A 20,874-nucleotide genomic window follows, 5' to 3' on the forward strand; every position below is an offset into this window, starting at 1 on the left:
AATTAATTCGACACCACTTGCCCGTTCTGTTTGCGCGTTGAGCCCAAGGCAAAGGGCTTCCCCTCGTTGCAAAAAGAAACGCGTTAGAAACTCGCCGAGTGCATTTACAAACGCAGTGCGACGCGAGCGAATTTTGCAATGCACATTGCAATGTTGAGTCGCTTCGCGGCGTTAAAAGGCTCGCGCGAGCCGTAAATAAGCGGTGACTTCCGGCACAGAGTACGCAACCGGGGAAACCCGCGCAGAACAAGCTTTTTTTGCCGCGTGTAATGTATTCCCGTAACAAAAAGCTGAACCGAGCGGACGGGGGTGAAGTTTGCTTTTCCCCGAGCAGTTCTGCAAATTCTCGTGGAAAATATTGCGCTCAGTCTTGAAACAGTTAAAAATCGATGCCGCTTGACGATGAACTCACCTCGACCCCGTCCAACAATCTCCATCGCTTTCAAAATATTTTTTTCTCACTGTAACTTGCAAGTGCTTCGACAGTTAAGCGTGACGTTAAGTACGGGTGTCTGCCTTCGTTTTAAGGTGAATGTCCCAATTTCTGCTCATGTCCCCACTTCTGATCATTTCGTATTTTTCTCATTATTATATGCGTTACGTTTGCACAATAGTTGCAACAAAATAATTCTAAACTATTCAAACATTTACGAGAGTGTTGCACGAGCTTGGGGCAATACATACATCGCTATTTTTCATGGGCAGAAATACGGACATTTAGAGCAGTATATATTTAATTATAAATTACTAATAGTTAACAATCTTGAAATATCTTTCTTAAATAGTTTTTGAATTGGTTGATTTATTATTCAAGAATTAATCAAAATTACTCCGCAAATTTTCATCACAAACAAATTTTTTACACCTTCTTTATGACGAGTTATCTCTTAAATCAGCAGAAATTGGGACATTCGCCTTACTTTCAATTAAAAACTCCCATTATCGACGCGATCGCAAGTTATCAGAAGATTCTCCTACAATTCTGGCAACCGTGGATCAAGTAGGGTACACTGCACACGAAATTTCAGTCTTGATGATTGAGGAATACAGTCTCGCGCATCGGAAGCGTATTTTTTTTAGTCTCCTTTGAACCGTTAGCAATACAATCGTACTCGGTTCAGAAAAGAAATCCATCTTCTCCTCCCTTTTTACACTTCCCCGCGCACAATATTTTCCTGGGCCCTTTCATAAGTCGTCCCGCTTCGCGTGACCAGCTTTAATCCAAGTCACGTTTTGATCCTTCCCTCGGTATGTGCCAGCGACTACTTATATAAAAATTGGATCTTTACGTGCACACAGGACCCCGCTGTAACCGCGTTAGCAGAAGGTAAAGGCTGGCACGGTGGTAACGCACGTATTCCTGGCGCATAAAACACGCCGCACTGTTACTCCCTCGCCTATGCACACTTTACAACTCTTTGTAACTCTGTTCATAAAATAACAATCGAAACTTTGCCTCCGTAGTGGCGTCCCTTAAATGAAGAAGTTGACGACTAAATCTCGGCGGAACACCTTCGGTCTGATTTCTACCACCTCGGTATATAGAGATTCATGCACGTCGTTCGAGTAGTCGGAACGAATGGCAGACTTGAATTATTCGAATAAATTGCAGAGTGCCTCTGTAGTAGAAGCGTGCCGGGAGTGCAACATCCGCGGTTCCGATTTCTATGAAAAGGAATGCTCGGCGAATTATTGCACCTATCCGGTCACGCGTTTCTCATGGTTGCGTGACTGACAGGGCAACGGAGGTAACTCTGCTCAACACGCACTGTGCACCAGGGTAAACGCATTACTCGACGTGTAGTACGCCGCGCGTAGTACTCGCGCGTTCGAGTACATTTACACCGCTTGGATATCGCGAGGCGGGGAGTAACGGTGCTCGTTGTACGCCTACCTTCGCGAAGCGCGGCAGAGTACGCGTTGCTGTCGCGATCCGGACAGATAATGCGGAAAGTTCAACATATTATTAGTCGTTCGTGGTTTGTATTACACTTGTCTGATATGCTGGAGGAATTCGGCTGGATTCTGGATAGATCCGATTTAGCTTGGATGGAGTCGATTCCAGTAATTCGGATCCCATTCTATTCAGCTCTAATTGCAACCACTCAGCTCGATCTAATCCGAACGATTTCCATATGATCCTGTTCTCATGGTTTCAATTCAGTTCGACTCGGTTACAGCGGTTTCGCATCAGTTCGATTCGATTCTAGTGGTTTCGGTTCGGCTGCGTTCGGTTATTGTGGTCTCGGTTCGGTTTAGATCGTACCTCATGGTTCATTCAGTCCCAATAATGTCGATTCGACTCTAATTGTCCCAGTCGGATTCCAGCAATTCGCAAGCGAAAGCATGGAGGGGACTCCTTATCTCTGATCGTTCATGGTCTTGACGTAGAAGCAAAGTCAGACGCAACGGGAGCGAAGATGCAGGCAGGGAATCGAGCATACGAGATTCTCCTTCTGCATCGGGTCAACAACTATGCTTAATGGTCGTCGGCTGACTCATGCTCTCTCAGAGATTCATAAAGTCGGCTTGTTCGGCGCAAGTGCTTCGAAAATAACGCACGCCCACTCTCCTCTCTGGCTGAGGCTGAGAGCCACTGGTATCGATGACTCCAAAAGCATCCGGAGTTCGGCCAGACGCAATTATTTGCATATTTATCGAGACCAAACACACACGCGACTGATAAAAGCCGACGATATTGAAGAGTGTCAAATCGTCCTGGGGGAGGGACGAGCCAGCAAAGTAATTACGATACGTTTGTACATTTTTGTATGCTGCCACTCGATTGCTTATCACTTTCACGTTGATCACAATCTTTGGATAATACCCAAGTGGATTTCGCAAATCCCGAATTGATTCTGCGCTGTGGTTGGTATTTCAATATTCTTGTATACTTAAAAGAAACGCTGAATAAAACTAGTTCGAGCACTCTGTTTATTTAATAACGAATGCTCCGTCGTTGTGCTTCACTCTAGCTTTACGTGGACACGAAAATGTGTGGTTCAAGTGACAATTTAGGGCGCGATGATTGGAGTATGAAGAGAGATGCAGGTTTATGGAGCAAGCGGGACGGAAGTGATCGAAATAATTCGTACCTAATATTAGCAACGAATTCATTTCCATTTGTTATGACATAATAATTGTCAGGAATGGTAGATGTGTTAATAGAGTATGTTAACGAATTCCAATGCGATTATAACGTAACGATATTCATTGCGCTATTAAAATAAACCACTGGAATCATTACGCCACTCGAAATTAATTCCATTCCACCGTGGTTTGAAGTAGTGGAAATAAATTGCAGCAAAAGAAGCTTTAAAAGTGGTACTCGTCGCAGAACCGATAACGATTGTTCGTTCCATGACTTCAGCGTAACGAAGGTGGAAATGTGGGACAAAAAAAACGACGAATCTTGTAGTTGACGATGAAAAGCGCCACGCGATGTGACCTCGTTCATTTACCATTACCATATCTCTTTAATCTATGCTGAAATTAAAACGCTTAATGGTGAATACCACTAACACGATATTTAATTCGATTCTCTTTTATTCCAACAATACACCTGTCATATAACTTGATATTCTACACCCCCCTTGAAAATTCTCTCGAATATTCCAAGCACCTTTACAATCGTCCCTCAGTTATCCCGACTGCTCGCCTCAAAAGACTTCATTTACCAGCTCCGTTCCCTGAGACGCCACAGAGTTGAGCGTCACTGATTCATTCTCTTATTGCCTCGTCGCCATCGCCGTCACCGTCGCCGCCACCAACGACGTCGTCGTCGTCGCCGTCGACGTCGCCCGCGAATGAAACGTGTTTCAGCTTTTCGAGACTTTTTCGCTGGCTCTTTGAAAGCCGCTCGAGCGTGGCGTTTCATTAAGTCCCGCGGGTTGTCGCCTCGCGTTCCGTCCGAACAATATCGCGACGGAACGAAGGCAATCGTGCTCGAAACTTCCGCGAGATTCGCGGTCGAAGGGAAAACGCGATCGACCGCGCGCCTCATCGTCTCCTGGCCGCCGAGACGATTTGGCTAGGAGAGAAGAGTTCCTCCCCGTTGTTCGCTTCATTACTATTGGTGGAACGTTCGCTTTAATAGTATCTTCTACAATTTACTGGCTCGCCTAATTTAATGGGCGTTGAGTGTGGCGATTTCAAGAAATTCCAATTACAGCGGAGCCACCGAGCCCTGGCACATCCGATTCAATTTTTATCGAGTCGGATTGAATCATGGGGTTGGCGGAATCGCCGACACGGACCAGGGGATCGATCGATCTCGTATAATTTCCTCTGACGGCTGGAAACAAATACGCGGATGGTAAACAGAGCTGACAGACAGACGGACGGGCAGGCCTCTCGCAACTGGAATGTGCCCATGCGCCCAGGAGCAGACAGTATTCCGCGGCACAAAGCACGAGAAACCATAAAGCCACCCCTTGGTTTGCCCGCCTCGCCTTTCACCCTCTGCAGGGGCGGTAGGGGTCGGGGATCGAATCTCCATTATTCGCCTTTCCAGCCGGGGCTAAATGCTCGTTAATCCCTAATTGCATCCCCCCGTACGTGGACGTCCTTATGGGGTCCACTCCTTTTTCTCTTTTCTCTCTTTTTCCCGCAGGTTCGCTCCGCGGTATTTATGCCCCACTATTTACTCGACTCCGCGTGTAAGATATATTCATCGGAAACGAAAGCGAGTGTCGGCTGATTTTATTCATAGTTCGAAGGGCACGAGAGCTGCTTCGTCCCCTGCTTGGTAATTGATTCCCATCGACGTGGACGTTTCTATTACGACCCTGAAATCGGAATAGTCGCACGAACGATTGGGAACAGCGCGTCCGTTGATGAAACTCAACGGCGACTAACGGCAAGTCGCAAACCGATTACAGCACCACTCGCCACAGTTCAACATGCCTGGAACAATAACGCTTGTTCATTGTCGCAGCAGGCATGCCTGTTGCATCAAAGCAACTGCAACGGCGTTCGCACGAGGCCCTTATGGCTCGGTGAACGGCGACATATTGCCGCGGTTCGAGTGACATTCGAGTCCATTTGTCCGCCCGTAATATCGTAGCCGCAGCTCGGTTAAGGGGCACGTCGCCGTCGTCCCCGTCTCCCTTCGTGTATCGTCCTAACAACGATAATTAATCCCCACCCACGCGTGCCCAGCGTCGGAGTTTCGAGAGCCTCGATCTGCTGTTTGAAAAATGTCGCGCCACGGTCTCGTTACCCAACGATAAACGACGAAAATTTAAAGTCGCGGCCACGCCCGTCCTCTAGTGCTATCTGGACGAGTTAGCTGATCGCGCGGAATTTCCTTCGAGCTAGCTGAATGTCGTTAATTGAAACGAGTTGAATTGTCACGAGGGACGACTCTGTTCCTCGTTCCATCTTTTCGCAAATATTTGACGACTCTTCATGCCTACAGCCGGTCTACTTATTCATGCGACGTATCGATGAACGATGAATAGCACCGTCGAGGACGCCTAGCACCTATTTCTCTTGTCTTCTGTCCTTCTTTCTATCATTCTGGTTACGAATGCTTCTGTCTCCAACGTGCATAATCCACGTTACACGCGGTTCACAAGGGAGCATCCCGAGTCCGGAAATTCAAAAAATTCTGAAACTCTGTGAATATGTACGGAATTTCCTCCCAATTACAACGCAATTTTTGTTTCCTGCCCAAAATCACTCTAAGGGGATGTAATTGACCCCTGAATATCCAGTTATTTTCCGATTTTCTGTTATAACTCATGAAATATACAATATTTTTTTTACGAAATGATAGATCTAATTAAAAGAAGTAACTTTTGTCTTAAAACTTTTCTTCTATCTCTTACAGTTCGCGAGTTATAACACAAAATCGGAAAATAACCGGATTTTCAGGGGTCAATTACACCCCCTTAGAGTCAATTTGGGCAGAAAACAAAAATTGCGTTGTAATCAGGAAGAAATCCCCTACATATTCACAAAGTTTCAGAATTTTTTGAATTTTCGGGTTCGGGATCTTCCCTTGTCAGTCACCACGCAGATATATACGAGGCATTGAGAGCAACAACGGACTAACCCACATTGAAAATTTTTTTTTTCCTATTTTATATGATTAGCAGAGCTTATTGGAAACATCATTGCTGCTAACTCAATTTCACAAAAAATGTGGACTAGTCCGTCGTTGCTCTCAATGTCTCGCACATACTTTGCTAAAGCCTTGGTGGTACAGCAAACCCAGTTCATTCCTCACTGGACGATTCTCCAAAATCCGACAGAACCCAACAGAACACGAGCATCCCACTTTCCCCAAAGCAATCGCCCAGCGGTGGGATGGGTATCAGGTTTTATGGGTGTTAATCGATAATCCCTAGGTGGAAACACTGCAACCCTTCGGATTGCCCGCGATCATCCGACCCTTGGCTCGGTGGAAGACGTCTGGGTGAGATAATGGAATAACGACTCGCAGACGTTTTCGGCGGGCCAGCCGTGCCTGGAAAACGAGCGAAAAAGTGCAAAGATGGAGGGACGGTGCGAGGGCGCAGCGGTTAGGGCACGTTGGCCCCGGACATGGCTACAGCCCTCGCGGAGGGCTCGCCTGTAAGGGATGCTGGGGTGTTGCCATGGTGACGCCACAGTGTTTTCCGTTCCCCAATTACCTGGCCGCTGGTTGTCAACTTGAACCCCCTAAACACATTCCGCCGGCAACGAGGCAAGGCGACACAGGTGTGCTCGGTCGCGGCGTGCCCCGAGACACACTCGCCGTCTGGAGTGCAGCGAGCTGACTCTTGGAGACACAAAAGCATCGCGGGTAATCGTTTACCCTGGCCGAGCGAGGCGGCCGCTCTTCAACCCCTGAATCGCGGTTTTCGAATGGAGTACCGCGTGTCAGGTGAAATCGACGGCAAACGAAGCCACTGTGAGCCTGAAAACGGATTCTCGACCTCGGCACGCTGGCTGCGTTTGAGGAAGCCATCTTTTGGGGAAGGGAGACGGGGTGAATTTGCCGTGAGGGGTTGATGGGAAGAAGGAGCTAGCTGTCTGTTTAACTGGTGTACAAAATGGATCTGAAACTCGTGGAGTAGGTAGTGGCAGGAATAGGAAGTGACACTGGGTCTTGTTTGACTTGCAACTGAACTAGAAGCAACGTCGGGACTGACTAGGATTTGGATCTGACGGATTTGGGAGTAGCAGAGAAGTTGATTTGACAGGGCAAGATTTGCGAGTGAATCTGCTATTAGGGAACAACTAGAATTTGCGTCCAAGTGTTCCAGAGATCATACTTTGCGTAAACCTAGATTATTCTCGTTCATGTTGGCAAATCGTCCTCTCTAAAGGCTGAACAATGGTATCCACGCAGTATTAACTCGACCACCAACAGTATCGATCACTATTCAAGAGTTCTTGGACGCGTTATCGAATCACACGGCAATTTAATCGCGGTCGATCGATCGATGGCGAGCTCCTACTCGGTACTTGTTACGCAGCAAGATGTGTAACAGCACGGCACTTCGTAATTTCCAGTGAGAGCGGCTAATATGCAAATCGGGCGGACATCGGCTGCGGTTTAGTCCAGGTCGGCGACGGGTCTCGCGTTCGAGGGATTCGCGGAATCCAGCCGAAGATTCCCACTTTGACGGGAGAACAAACCGATCACGCATTAGCGCGCAATCCCATGGACAGATTAGAGGGTTGCTTTCGATACGGGGGATGCGAAAGATATGGATTTCACGGTGGGGCCATCGGCGAGGGGTTGCTAATATCAATCTACTTCCCTGTAAATAGAAACTGATAGGGGGAGATCAGTGCCAACGAATAATGTTTACTGAATGCGAGTTTCTTAACGACAGGCATTTCCATATTTCACTGCTTTATTATACTGTTCACGCGTGTTGGTACTGAGCGCGGAGAAAATGAAGGGAAAGACGAGAAATCAGTTCCGTCGCGATACTCTTGCAATCTATCGATCGAGGCTGTGAAGGAAGAACGAAATCGGCCAGGGAAAATCGTTTCACGATACCAGCCCCGTGTATCGACGATTTGTCATCCGATTTTTACGCGTCTTGCCGCGATAATGGGCGGGGTCGCGTTAAGATGCATCGGGATGCATCCAGAACAATGAGAACTGCACTCCATCGTCGCGTTAATATTGCCATTGTCCGTGAACGGTAGACGATGCACATCGGTGCAACGGCTCTCGACGGCCTTTGACGCGCATGAATAGGCCTCCCAGGTACCGGAAGCTCTTTGTCGCGTCAATTATTCCGCTTCGGCATCGATATACCTCTCTCCTTCCCTTTTCTCGACGAGCCAGCGCGATACGAGCTCCTCGACGTGCTTAAATCACCGATCATCGACGATGAATCGACGAAACGCCACTCGTCGAGGACTTACACGGTCCAGCCCGACCATCTCTAATATTTCCCACCTTATCGCGCCGAAATCTGTATGAAAACTGTGTTCGCAACGCAGTGTCCGAAGGATACCTCGTGTAACGGCTGACTCTCGGAACTGGGGCGAAATATCTAGCCCAAGGAAGCTGCTAGGAAACAAAGTGAAACGGCTCGGGAAAGAGTATCTCCTTTTATCCTGGTGATTTCCTCGGGTGCAATGAACTGTGCATCCCTCGCGCGATAAATCGATCGTTTTAAGGTCACTGAGACAGCAAATGGTTTACAAGACGTCCCGTACTTTATGCCAGAAGCCTGCTTCGTTACAACAGGTGTTCGAATCCATCAAGTCATTATATTCTCAGCATCTTTTGGCACGCTTCTTTGCGTTCTTCGTGGCGTTGATAAAAGCTAGTCGACATTCACGTTTAGACAGTGCTTCTCGGCTCATTCAATCAGCTGATCTACGGACACCAAAACATACGTGCATACCTGTACTGCACTCCTCGATTTACGGTAGTCGTACAAATCGTGTGTTTTACATAGTAGTCAATCATTGGACGAATCTCCATTGATCCCCTTCATTAATCCTCCACAGAGTACAGGACCGTTCGGAATAGGTCTTTCGACAAGTCGAGTTCCAACAATCGGTGCCTGGAGACTTTTTCTCAATTATTTTTACAGGTCCATTACTTTTTTGATATTACCAGCTTGATGGAAAGAAGTTGGAGGAGTAGGGTGCTATTTTTTAACCACGCAGTTAGGTGTCCATTTTTGCATAACTAGCACAGTGTGCGGTGACTCGACATAACATCGCGTTGCCAGGTGGATGCAAAATTACGCTTCCATGGCCAGTAATTACCTGTTTTCCAATTGGTCTTTCTGGTTATTGAACATGGGTCGCGTTCGTGGATCGAAACACTCGCTCGAATGGCGGTCCCCTCGAACGTCAAGTATCCGTGCAGCTCGATCAATGTCGAGCAGTTTGAAATGGATATCGCATACTCGATCGATCGAGCGTTCTTCGAGCAATTTTGACCTACGATCGGGCTTCGGTGCTTGCCAAGGAATGCCTTCCCCTCGTATCCCGTGCCAACAGCCCGCCCGCTAAGCCGTTTCTGATGGCATTGAAGTCCGTTCGCATCCCAAGAAGACTCTCCGCGCTAAGAAATCCAACTCTTACTCCTTTTCGGTGCGTTCTCCTTATCGGCCAAGTAAGAGAACCTTTAAGCCTCTACATCCCGCTGTATTGTTCCCCTGGATGATCAAGTAATGGTTTGCGTTCCGTTCTTTCATCAGTCGTCAATAACGCGTTTCAACGTTGACACAAAAGTGGATGGCGACTAACTGCAAGCGAGAGATGTAACCATTTTTCAAACACACAGGAGACAGTGTTGTTTAACTGCTAAAGAATAGGTACTCTGTATTCCCGGGGGATTAATTTAATGAAACGTTGACGTCAATCGAAATCTCCCTTTCCCACCCATCGCACAACGAAATTAGTAGCGTCCTCTTTTAGAACATCGTCAATTTTAACATTCGATATTAATTGGCGTCACTCGGCGTCAGTCACGCGCGACAGCTCATCGAAATTGATCTTCTTTCGTCGTAGTATGTAATTAATCCTTGGAGAACGCAATGTGATCGGTGTTGCAGTGGGGAGAGGGTATCCAGCAGCCTGCCAGGAATTCAGCTTTCTGAATTCTCCTGCAAAAGTGTCCCCAAGGGCCATTTAAGGCTGATAATCGCCGTTCCCGACGAAACTGCCCTACCGCACGTTATCATCCATTACTCCCCACAGGGAACACCCCAAAATTGCCGTTTGGCAACGCCCTCCCTGTCGCCCTTTCTTCCCTTTCAGCCCCCCCTCCCCTGTGCCTGCGCTCCTTAACTCGAAAGATACGCTACCTGTCGTAGCTCACTGCCCTCGGGGGTTGCAACGGATGTTGATGTGTTTTTTGCTCGAGGGTGCTTCGATGCTTATCAGAATCCATCTGCTGGAGACACGGCATCGGGGATGGTGGCGGCCTTTGTCGGTTTTGGGGGTGGGTGCGTTCAATCGTGGGTGAAACTGTTCCTCAAGGGGTGTTTATGGTCCTCGTTTATCTGTTCAAGGCTGAACGTGTTGATCAACCCTTTGGGATTCATAAACTCTTGTTTGCAATAGAAATAAATGAAATGGTAGTGATTGTTTAGGGAAATCTTCTTTGAAAAACATTTACTAATGAAGTAATTAGCAGTTGGCGAAGTGAAAGATTTCAGACTTTGTTTGTATTTCTATTACTAATGCAGGAGACGTCCCATTAATCTTGATATCGTGCATCACGTTTGATGGGACATTAGCGATTCTAGAACACTGTTAAGTGCAAATATAGCGCACTTAATTTCCTCTGTATTACGCACCCCCCGAAGCTCGATAGGAAATTTGTCGAGGTGTGTTTCAATTTTCTGAAGTGAAATCCATTCTTTTTTTGTGAAATACGAGAGCCATTAAATATCTATGGGGCCACGGTGTCGGGTATTGATTTTATGGTGACATCGACATGGCCGTCTAACAATGAGTTAAGAGGAACGGAACCGTCAGACCACGTTCGATACGATTTTCCGCAAATATTCATTCAACGTCTGCAAACCCTGTTTGCCCTGAAAGGGCAGAATAACCGCGGAAAATAACTTCTGCTTCCGCGGAAATGGAAGCCATCTTTTATCGCATTAACGTCATACGTTATACGCTTTTCCTTGTTACGTATTTTCCACCAGACTTTCTCGTGCATCGAGGACACGAAGCAGCCAATAAAACTTTGCAAACAGAACAAAGCAATTTCGAAAAGGTCCCTGATTCGTGGACCTCCCGGGAAATCACCACGCGAAATTTTCATATCGGGGCCCGATAACTACGCGACCACTTTAGTAACTTTCCAACTCTTAATATCTGTGCCTTTTTCTATGCAAAATTTAAACACCACCGACCATCGCGATTTTTAATTCAACGTCTCATATTTCTCTGAATATTCAATGATCTTTCGTTGATATTTTTACCTCGTCCACCTTAATTCAGTTAAATTCATTATTCATCCAGCGATCTAATTCTGTCAGCCGTTCAACGATCCGCAATATTCCCTGGATGCTACGTGCATACACGAAACGTGTTTTCGAATAAAACGTCACAGTCGACGGTAACGATATTTCGGTGATAAATTCGTTTCGTTCGGGCGGAAGGGGTGATCGATTCCGCCGTTAGGAGGGTAGTAAACGCGGTCTGACAGGGCGCTTCCATCCCTCGTCGGTAACGCAGAGAACCGTTGCGTTTTCCCCTGGAAAACCAGAGGAAATGCAGGGTAGGTACCTCAGGTCGATAACGCGAATGGAACCCCGAAGAGGCTTGCAGTCATTCCGTTTACCATCGCTCGCTTTACAATTTTATTTCACGAACCATTCGACGATAACAACCCCCCAATTTGTTCATCAGTTGTTCATCAACTAATTTCCAATGTTTCTGTTTATTTTTGCAGCGAAAAAGCAGAATGGGGCGGCTCTGCGGACGAATAGTTTGGGCTCAGGGGCGAGGACACCACCCCTCGAAAGGAAAAGCAAGTTTTCGGCCCTCGGTAGACTCTTCAAACCTTGGAAGTGGAAACGGAAAAAGAAATCGGACAAGTTCGAGGCCGCCTCCTTGTGTGAGTGTACATTTACTGTTTAAAATTCGAGAGTCCTTCCACCATCGAGTACAGAATCAGAATTAGAATGAAATTTCTAAATGACGATCGGGGATGTTTATCGAGGGTTCCGTTTTGCGATTGCAGCGCTCGAGAGGAAGATCTCGGTACGAGCTAGCAGAGACGAGTTGGTACAGAAAGGAATCCTACTGCCCGTATTAAGGTCCACGTCGTTTCCAGAGAATGGTGAGTTTCACCCTTCTGGTTACGTGTTACCGTCTTCGCGATCATTCTTCACCCTTTCGATAAAAGGTTATAACTACGCGAACCTGGGTTCAAATTAAGCTGTTTGATGAATGATGTGTGTCGTTTCCTAGCTCAGTTTCACCATTCGAAAGATTTATTCTGGGAACTTTTAATCTATGCTCTCAATTCTATTTGCTGACACGTGACATTGACTACCCCTGACAGTAGGTAGGGGTATGATGGTGACTAGAATAGCTGCCAGAGGGAAATTCGTCTTGAATTCTAGAGCTACAAAATTGCGCTTATTCAAGTCATTAGGTTCTTCTATTGCAAATTTAGCCGTTTCTATTTAGACACATTCTACAAATTATCCGGTGTTAAAATGAATCGAGTCGGTGCTTTTTTAAACTTTGCTAAATTCCAAGCATACCGGCTGTCAAATTCGCAAATTTCCGACGCTGGGGGCTGGAGTTGTTCCACGTGGAAATTGTCCAGCCTCCGTCTGATCAGGAAATAAGGGTTCGCGGATTGGAACGAAGCACGAAGGGCAAGTAGCAAGTGGGATGCTGAAAGAATGTAATTGGGTTTGGTGGGTCGTTATCGTGCAGACATGAGCTCAATTTCCGGAATCGTGTAATCATTTTACCACGGGACGATAACCACATGGCCGTTCTTACCGACAAAAGTGATAAGATAAGCTTTAGCGGCGAAGTTGGATGTTGTTATCAAAGTGCAGGAACTTTCTGCAGAATTTAAATGCCTGGAGAAATGGATTCTTTTAAATCTTTTGTACGTGAAAGAACTTGCTTACAATTATCAGAGTTTAATGTTCAGAATATAAAACGCTCGCGTGCAAATGTCTTCTCGTCTATCAAGCTTCTGAGAAAGGTAGGTTCAAAGAACATGGAATTATACCACATTGCGTTGCTTTGTTAACATCTCAACTGGACACCATAGACCCTTGATTCCCAGTGCCTTAGCCTATTGAATATTTACACATCTTCTGTTCGTTATTTATTAAAACTTTGTGCTCCCGAGCTGCCTTCGAAGATCAAAGAAATGAAGATAAATAGATGGCAGGGAACGCTACTTTTCATTCAGTGGATGGTGCTTTATCGCGACGCCGGTGCACTATACACTTAGCACGAAACGTAATTACGAAGGTGGACGTGGAACGTTCCTCTTGCTTCTCCATTGCTCCGTGCAACTCGGGCTAGCTCGGCTGATTAATAGATTCCCGCCACTTGGGGCGCAACAATGCCTGTTGAACGTATCTTCTGTCAAAGAACTTGGCGTAGTATTGATTTTCAAACTCTTCGCCAGCTTCTACCATTATTCATACATCCGTTCTGCGGGGTTCCAAGGGGCCGAGTTCGAAACACAGCGCTTCCCGAGCGGAACAACTTCCAATTCCTGATTAATTGTTGCCTCTAAACAAGACAAACTTGGTCCCAAGAGAAGGCACAGCCGCAGCGAAAGACTTGGGTCCATCATTATTCTTAAACCCTCGGTGCTTTCCTGACTATAAATATCCAAGGTGAAATCAATACAGGACAGATGCACGATAATTACGATGTTGAAAATAGCGAATGGATTGCGTCACTGTCGTAAAACTAGGCGCTGTTGCTCGCCCGAGCAATGCCGGTTCGTTTAAACTCCCAGCCCTCGAGTTGTACCCCACGAACCAACTAAACGGACAACGGAACGAGATCGTGCGACGAAGTTTACCAATGCCCCGAATTAATGGTCCCTTTCGGGGCAGATCATCAGCAGCACTCTGTTGTCTCTGGCACACCGGATCGAAGGCGCTGTAGACGCGTTTCCTAACGAACGTAGAACAGTTCTGGGCGGCTGTCTGCATAGATTAATGTACGAGTTAACCTAGATGGTACGTTGCTCGGTTTCAGAGACGGCCGGCGACTCGACGGACGGCCAAAAACCACCGACGCCGCAGCAGCCGCCCCAACACCAGCAACAGCAACATCAGCCGACCGCTGGAGGGGTCGGTACCGGTGCCGGTACCCCCGCAGCAACACCCACGTCCGCTGGCACCTTGCAGCAGTCCCAGCAATCCCATCAAGCGCCGTCGGCCACGCCGACCCCCACGACTGCCAATCCGCATTCTACAGGAACGCCCAGCAATCAACCCTCGCCGCATCTCTCGCCCCTTTATCCAGGGATCCCGCAAGGAGGCCAGCCCAACGGCAGCACGCAAGGTAAGATGCAAACATCGATACCATACGAGTGTGCACCGCAAAAGTCCGAGGGTTCAAGTTAAGCCTGGCTCGTTGGCCTGGGGCTGGATTGATCGCAGGCAGCATATGTTAGGCCTTAAGGTCAACGTTACGAAGGGTGGGTTCCATGGCACGGAGTGCTGCTGGTTGTGGCAAGGGTTGCTGTAGTAGGAAGAGTTTTTGGGGTGCAGGTTGAATTGACCGATGTTCGCTGTCTTTGCGCTGGTCGGAGTTGCTCGTAGAGTCATGCTCATTTATGTTTGATAGCAATTAACGTACCGTGAACCCGGGGCACGGCACGCGCAGTCAGTGGCCTTAATCGAGTTGCAGCCCTTGGGTCTTGGGCTCCCCTAACGTTCCGTATAATAAACTTGCACCGTATGCAGGTCATGTGTAGTAGGATGCAGAGACGTCCCCATATTGTGTCCAGGGACTAGAATTTCGATGCTTTCTTCCAGACACTTGCTTCCAGAACTACTAATTCTCACCCGTAGTATTCTAATCTGATTCCACGGTTGAGAAATGCGAACTTTACTTGAGCATGTAAAGTGTCGCTCCGAGGCAGAAGCTCTCACAAGGGTTGCCACGGTGTTCAGTTCCCCAATTTTCCAGCAAGAGACATTAGAGTGGCTCGTTGCAACAAACACGAGAGAAGGTTCGCGAGAAAATTATAGTCTCGTCTTCGCAGTACCTAATAAGGCCGCGCACAATGGCGTGAGCACAGGCGTTGACCTAATTACCGGAAATCACGCGTTAGAAGCGGCACTAATGTCCTACCAACTATGATAGTGCTATGCGCGCCGTGCTATGTGACGACCGCTTAAATTTCCCATGGAATCTCTGCCTCGGCCATGCGCATCGCGCAACGATTCCATCAGCGTTGAATAATTCTCCTCGTCCAATTACATAATGACAAACGTCATGCTTCGTCCATACTCGGTGCTTCAAGTATTCCTTATCCTAGCTTCGCTTTCCAGAAAAGAAGGAACGATTCCTTCGGATTTCTTCAAATTTCTCCCCTTCGTTTTGTAACTCCTCCGAATCACCCTGTTTTCCATACAATTTCCACAGAACGAAGTCGAAATGTTTCGCGAACGTCACGCGATACCCGGCCCTTGTATCGAGTTCTAAAATCCGCTAGCTCAGAAATCAACCCTCGACCTTTCTCACCCCCTTCTCGTGGACCGTATCACGAGCGTCGTCCAGACAAGGCTATCGGGTTTCTTCCGCGGTTCAAACCGAAGCCTTATAACCACACTTATCACGCAGACGCGTAATACGATATTACAAGGTGGATTCGGCCGTCCACCACCCCCCCCCGCGCGCCCCCCTTTCTCAAGATTTCCAGGGAATTTCGTCGCTCGTTTCGCGGAATACGCCGCGCGAATTGTGCCTCGCACGCGAATACCCTTGTTGCGGGCAACCTGTTGCTGTCGGCGAATTTATTTGACGCGAATCGTGAATTACACGATTCGAATCGTCTCCATTGATACTCCTGTTCGTAGAAGCCAATTCCTCGGCCCGGCGAAAGTCGACGAACGTACATGCTTGCGGAGGCGTCGTCTGACGTCGAGTGACATAACGACGCTGAGTCGACTTGTGGATCATGCGGCACGACGTACTCGCGTGTTAGCGTCGAATAATACCCTCGCTGCACCTGCTCCCAGCGGCAAACCCGTCGACTCACTGTTAGATCGTTAATTCCGGGAGACGGTTGAAGAAAAATCCCATTGAACGTTCAAGTACTCGTCCGAGCACCGTTCCGAGGTTTCTGAATCGCCATTAGTATGTTGTGTACGAAGTGTGCGAGCGGGTTCACGAGTTTTCGGCTGCTCCGGCATCGATCCGGCGTCGTAGGGACGGTTTACTACCTTTTCGGATCCGATTCCAAACTAAAGACGGGGAACGAGGGCTTGGGAAGGGGCGGGGGGTGAATTAAGCGACCGTGATGGAGGCTGTGGGACGGAAAGGGTGCAAACAGAGGATAAAACGTCGTACAGACGTCGGGGGCTGGGTTAGTGCATGCTCCTCGCCTGTCTCGTGGCAAGAACCATGGAAGCCAACGACGATCGATACGCTCCTCTGCGTACATCGCGAGTTGAAGAGCCTACCAGCCGGCTCTCTCTCCCTCTTCCCTCCTGCTTCTTTTATTTCTATCCCTCCGTTTTCACCGGTCTTCGTGCGTCCCAGAAGGGGGAGAAACGCGCATTGAAAAGGATCGAGAAACGAGCGAGAGACGCGGGGTTGTTAGATGTCTGCTCTACCGACTCGCGTAAACAAGATTCCGGGCAATTCGAGAATAAGTACGGAGAATTTTCGCTGACTCGATGGTGACCGATAGTGTCGACAGAGTGATCGATCGTTGTCACGATGATCTTCCTCTGATTCGAGAATAATTTTCTCTGTGGTTTCTACGATTTAGGGGTAATAGAAATCGTAAAAGAGATGGAGGAGTTGGCTCCACAGAGTATCAGCATTATCGCCAATTCGAGCTGGTGTAAAGGGTGTAGTTGATGAGTCTTGAGGTTAAGGAGATTGTTCGAATCTGGAGGGTCGACCAAATGGGGTGACACTTGACTAACCGCTGAATGTTCGAGGGTGGATGTTTATTAGGTAGCTTCAAATGGCTATTTGAAGGAGCTGTTCGTTATTCTGTGCAACTGGGTGTTTCGTTCTTCATGGCTTATTATATAAATTCTGCTTGATAAATTATGCAAACGATCTGTGCGCTATTCGTTCCACCTCTACTGCGGATTACCAACGTCATGTTGTTCAACGTGATGCATAATTCTTCATTAAAATTTATGATTGTAAATGATCCTGCTTTTGTTTGATCCACGATTTGCAGGGTATTCCGTATGTAACGTATCTTCGTAATCTTGCTATCCAATTAATTAAAATTCCCTGGAGGGGAACGGGTAAACGCATAAGCCCACCGAATACAAACACAAATATGGACGGAAGCTTATATTGACAGAATCATTATTGAAGCTCGACGGAGTGTTCTCAGATTCCCCAGTTCTCTAATTCGAGCCGCTTAAATTATCTGTATCTTCCCTTACGTCATCACTAACACGGTTTTCAGCTGTATTAACCACTTCCGCTTGGTTTGGAATCCATGCATAGGAAACCAAGTTCTACACTGCAGCAGAGTGAACATCGGTACCTACATGTTATTCAAAGATTTTAAACAAAATTGTTACAAATTCGTGCTCTAAGATTCTCGTGAAGTACAATATCTTTTACTTGAAACAATTTTCTAAATAACGCACGGATCTGAAATTTCAGGGGAAATACATTCCCACATACCCTGTCTGGAATCGTGTCTGACAATGCACGATCCATTTCTCCTCGCGCGCCCGCTACTCTTCGTATTTCACCCCTCCATTACGCTTGAGTCGTTATCCAGTCATCCAGGCATTCACAACTTAATCACACGACGCTGTAGAAAGACGTAGAAATTTATTAGTGCTTCAATATTCAGGACCCTCAACATACACCACCGTTTATCTCATTCAGAAATGCTCGAGATCTCCCAGTTTCGAACTTCTTACTTCCACCTTTTCGATCGACCACTATTCCAGCCTAATCTGATCGCTCACGTGAAAATAAAACTGCAGTCGGTCCAGGCAACTGCCTACGCGCGCTTAAATTCTTCACGGAATCGTGGAGAAAGAAGGATTTAATGCGTCTTCCGGTGGGTGTCGGGGCACCGGCCGAAATTCAATGAAACATGGGCCCGGCGAGCGCTCCAGCGGACCATTTTTCCGTCACGGCGGGCGTGCATATTTCAACGCAGCTCCAGCTCGTTGTTTCTCCCGCGCGTACGTGCACAGAGCGTGCAAGGGTGCAGCGGAGGGTGAGCAGGAAAGGGTGAGGGAGAGAAACACGGGTCGATATTGACGCAGGCCCGTCGTGAAACCTTACGCCAACGCCGACTACGAAATTCAGACGATCCAGGAATTCGTTTGATCGCTCGTGCGAGCACGATCGACTCCGTGAACGCCTGCCCTCCCCCCGGCGATACTACCCGCGAATATAATTAAAATAATTGGCTCGACGGTGGACGAAAGCCGCCCTTAATATGAATTCGTTGCCCGGTTAATTGAATTTCAATACCGAGCTGGATAAATGCGATCTCTCAAGCGGCTTTTCCACTTGCCACGGCACGCGTTTATTAATATTTTCGAGCGTCTCTTTTCTACTTACTCGCGGCTGTTCGACCCCCTGCGGTTGCACCCCTCGGGACACGGGGTTGCGCAAGGTTCCTCTTGGGGGATTATGGGTGTAAGTAATCATTTTACGAGCGTAATTCTGTAATGCCCCATGATTTCCTGGGGCCTTGGCGTGTCGGTGTAATTTAGAAGAATTCTGCTTTTCTTTTCTGTTACCGAAAGGAGTGGTAATTAGCTGACTGTAATCAGCTTTAAACTTGAATCAGCTTAGTAAGCGCTTTAGAAATAAACGAACAAGTATGCCGCGCGGGAAAATTTCGGCCCGTTAAGTGGTATTAGTATCACCGCTGCTAAATTCGGCAACAGTGTCAGGTAGATACAAAAGTTTTCTCGTTACTGGCATTAGCCACCTGCTCCACCGTTATCAGGCACGATATCAATTACTGAGTGGCGCACCATATGAAACTGTCTTCCACGTGCACGCAACGGCTCGAGACATTTTTCACTTTGGGCTTCAACGTAGCCTGGCCCGATGCACCGACCGAATCAATAACGCAACATTCGCGCGGTAAAATAAATCCTGGCTGGCAGACATTTTGAGCCGTTGCTCGTCGCGACGGGTCCCATGGGGTCGGGACAACGCGATGAATTAGTAAAACGGTGTCCAGGATCCACGAAAGCGGGCTTCACGCAGCGAATTTCAAGTAACCGACAGAGGGACGTTACGTAAGGAAATGGAATTAAGTCGCAAACGATAATGGACGTTATTCAAACTGTACTTCTCGCTTTTAATTTATCTTTCAGAGGACAGAATGTTCAAAAGTGGGTCAGACCGTTTCAGAGAATAAATCCACGCTGTCACACGGCCGTCGCGTATAAGGTATTAGCAAAGCTGCAAATTCGAATGCTACGAAAGTTCTTCGGGATTATACGCATATCAATTTCAGGACACTCTTGTCTGACATGGTCCACGGACTATTGCAAGTAAAATATCTAATTGAGCCACAAAAGGAATTTCAAAATTGCAAACTTTATGTCAATTTTTTTCTCCCCGTTTATTCGCTGTATTTTCCACGAGTTTTACTTCTGTTACCCGAGGACCAAATGTGGAAGTTGCCGTTAAAGAGTAAAATTGAATCTACGAGCTATCTGCGAAACGGTATTAATCCGTATCCTTTTTCCTTGATTCATATTGCGTTGGTGGCCGCAAAGCCTCCGCGAACGGCGTATATCGGCGACTATCGTCCACGATCTTTATCCCAGTAGCTCTGAATTGAAGGGAAAAAGAGGAAATCCTCGACGCACTCGTCACTGCGGGGGAAAAATCCAGGCCGCGGCACCGATACCGTCGAAACTCTGTTACATCGCTTAAATCAACGCCGCACAAAACGACCCCTGTGTGGGTGGCGTTGTGTCCGGGGCGCGTTCGATTCAACGAGCAACCGCGGCGCGGAAAAGCCGCGTCCAGAAAGTCGAGTTCGCGCGAAGTGTCTTTCAGCTTTCCATTAGCGCCGCGTACGCCCGTGTTTTCAAAGGGGAAAAGAATTAAATTGCCGCGATTACCCGTGCTACTCCTGCAATTTAATCCTTTCAACGGAAAATGGGGAAATTTCTGTGATAGTCGAATTACTCGGTCACCGCGAATTCCAAATTCTCTGAACAAAAATCCGATCTTTCGACTCACCGGAGCGAGAACTACGGGCACGTAGTTTTTCTCTGGAAATTGTATGTACTAAAATTATCTCCTGGCGCCTGAAGTTTCCTCCTCGACTCTCTGCGTTCAGTTGCTGCTTTTGAAGAGCTTTCATCCATATGTTATTCAACCATGATTCGCGAATGAAATGTGCCCGAGTAACTCGTCAAATTGCGGTTCCTAAATTTCCACTCTGGAACTCGGAGAATTGCAATTCCTCGGTCCCGGTGGCATTACTTTGAAATGCATTTCTGCATCTCTAAGTGACCAAGGGTGAATCGACTTGGAAGTTCCCAGGCTCCTACCGTGGGGGGAAAAACTGCCCTGACCTTTAATGGTACTGAAGTCTTCAAATGCCTACGTTTCATCGGCGTTTTATGAAATATCATTCAAACTCGCTTGCCCAAGGCTGGCGAGTTATTAAAACAATTCGATCGGCTGGTAATGATTAACCTCCAGCAGATTTCTTAGACACGTCGACATCATTATTCGTGATTGAAC

The 20,874-nt window shown here is 47.4% G+C and overlaps 1 protein-coding gene across 16 annotated transcripts in view; it reads left to right on the plus strand.

Annotated features, from left to right (window-relative positions):
• The window catches only part of LOC143372619 (phosphatase and actin regulator 2), a 222,010-nt gene that overhangs the window by 76,287 nt on the left and 124,849 nt on the right, over positions 1-20,874 (plus strand). For 14 of the 16 annotated variants that reach the window (XM_076819008.1, XM_076819009.1, XM_076819011.1 and 11 more), the window contains 3 exons: positions 11,882-12,046; positions 12,173-12,271; positions 14,179-14,487. In XM_076819008.1, coding sequence (XP_076675123.1) covers positions 11,882-12,046; positions 12,173-12,271; positions 14,179-14,487 — 573 coding nt within the window. The remainder of the gene's footprint in view (positions 1-11,881; positions 12,047-12,172; positions 12,272-14,178; positions 14,488-20,874) is intronic. The other 2 variants (XM_076819012.1, XM_076819013.1) reach the window with 1 other exon arrangement.

This window comes from Andrena cerasifolii, chromosome 8, assembly GCF_050908995.1.
Source record: "Andrena cerasifolii isolate SP2316 chromosome 8, iyAndCera1_principal, whole genome shotgun sequence".
Taxonomy (NCBI): Eukaryota; Metazoa; Arthropoda; class Insecta; order Hymenoptera; family Andrenidae; genus Andrena; species Andrena cerasifolii.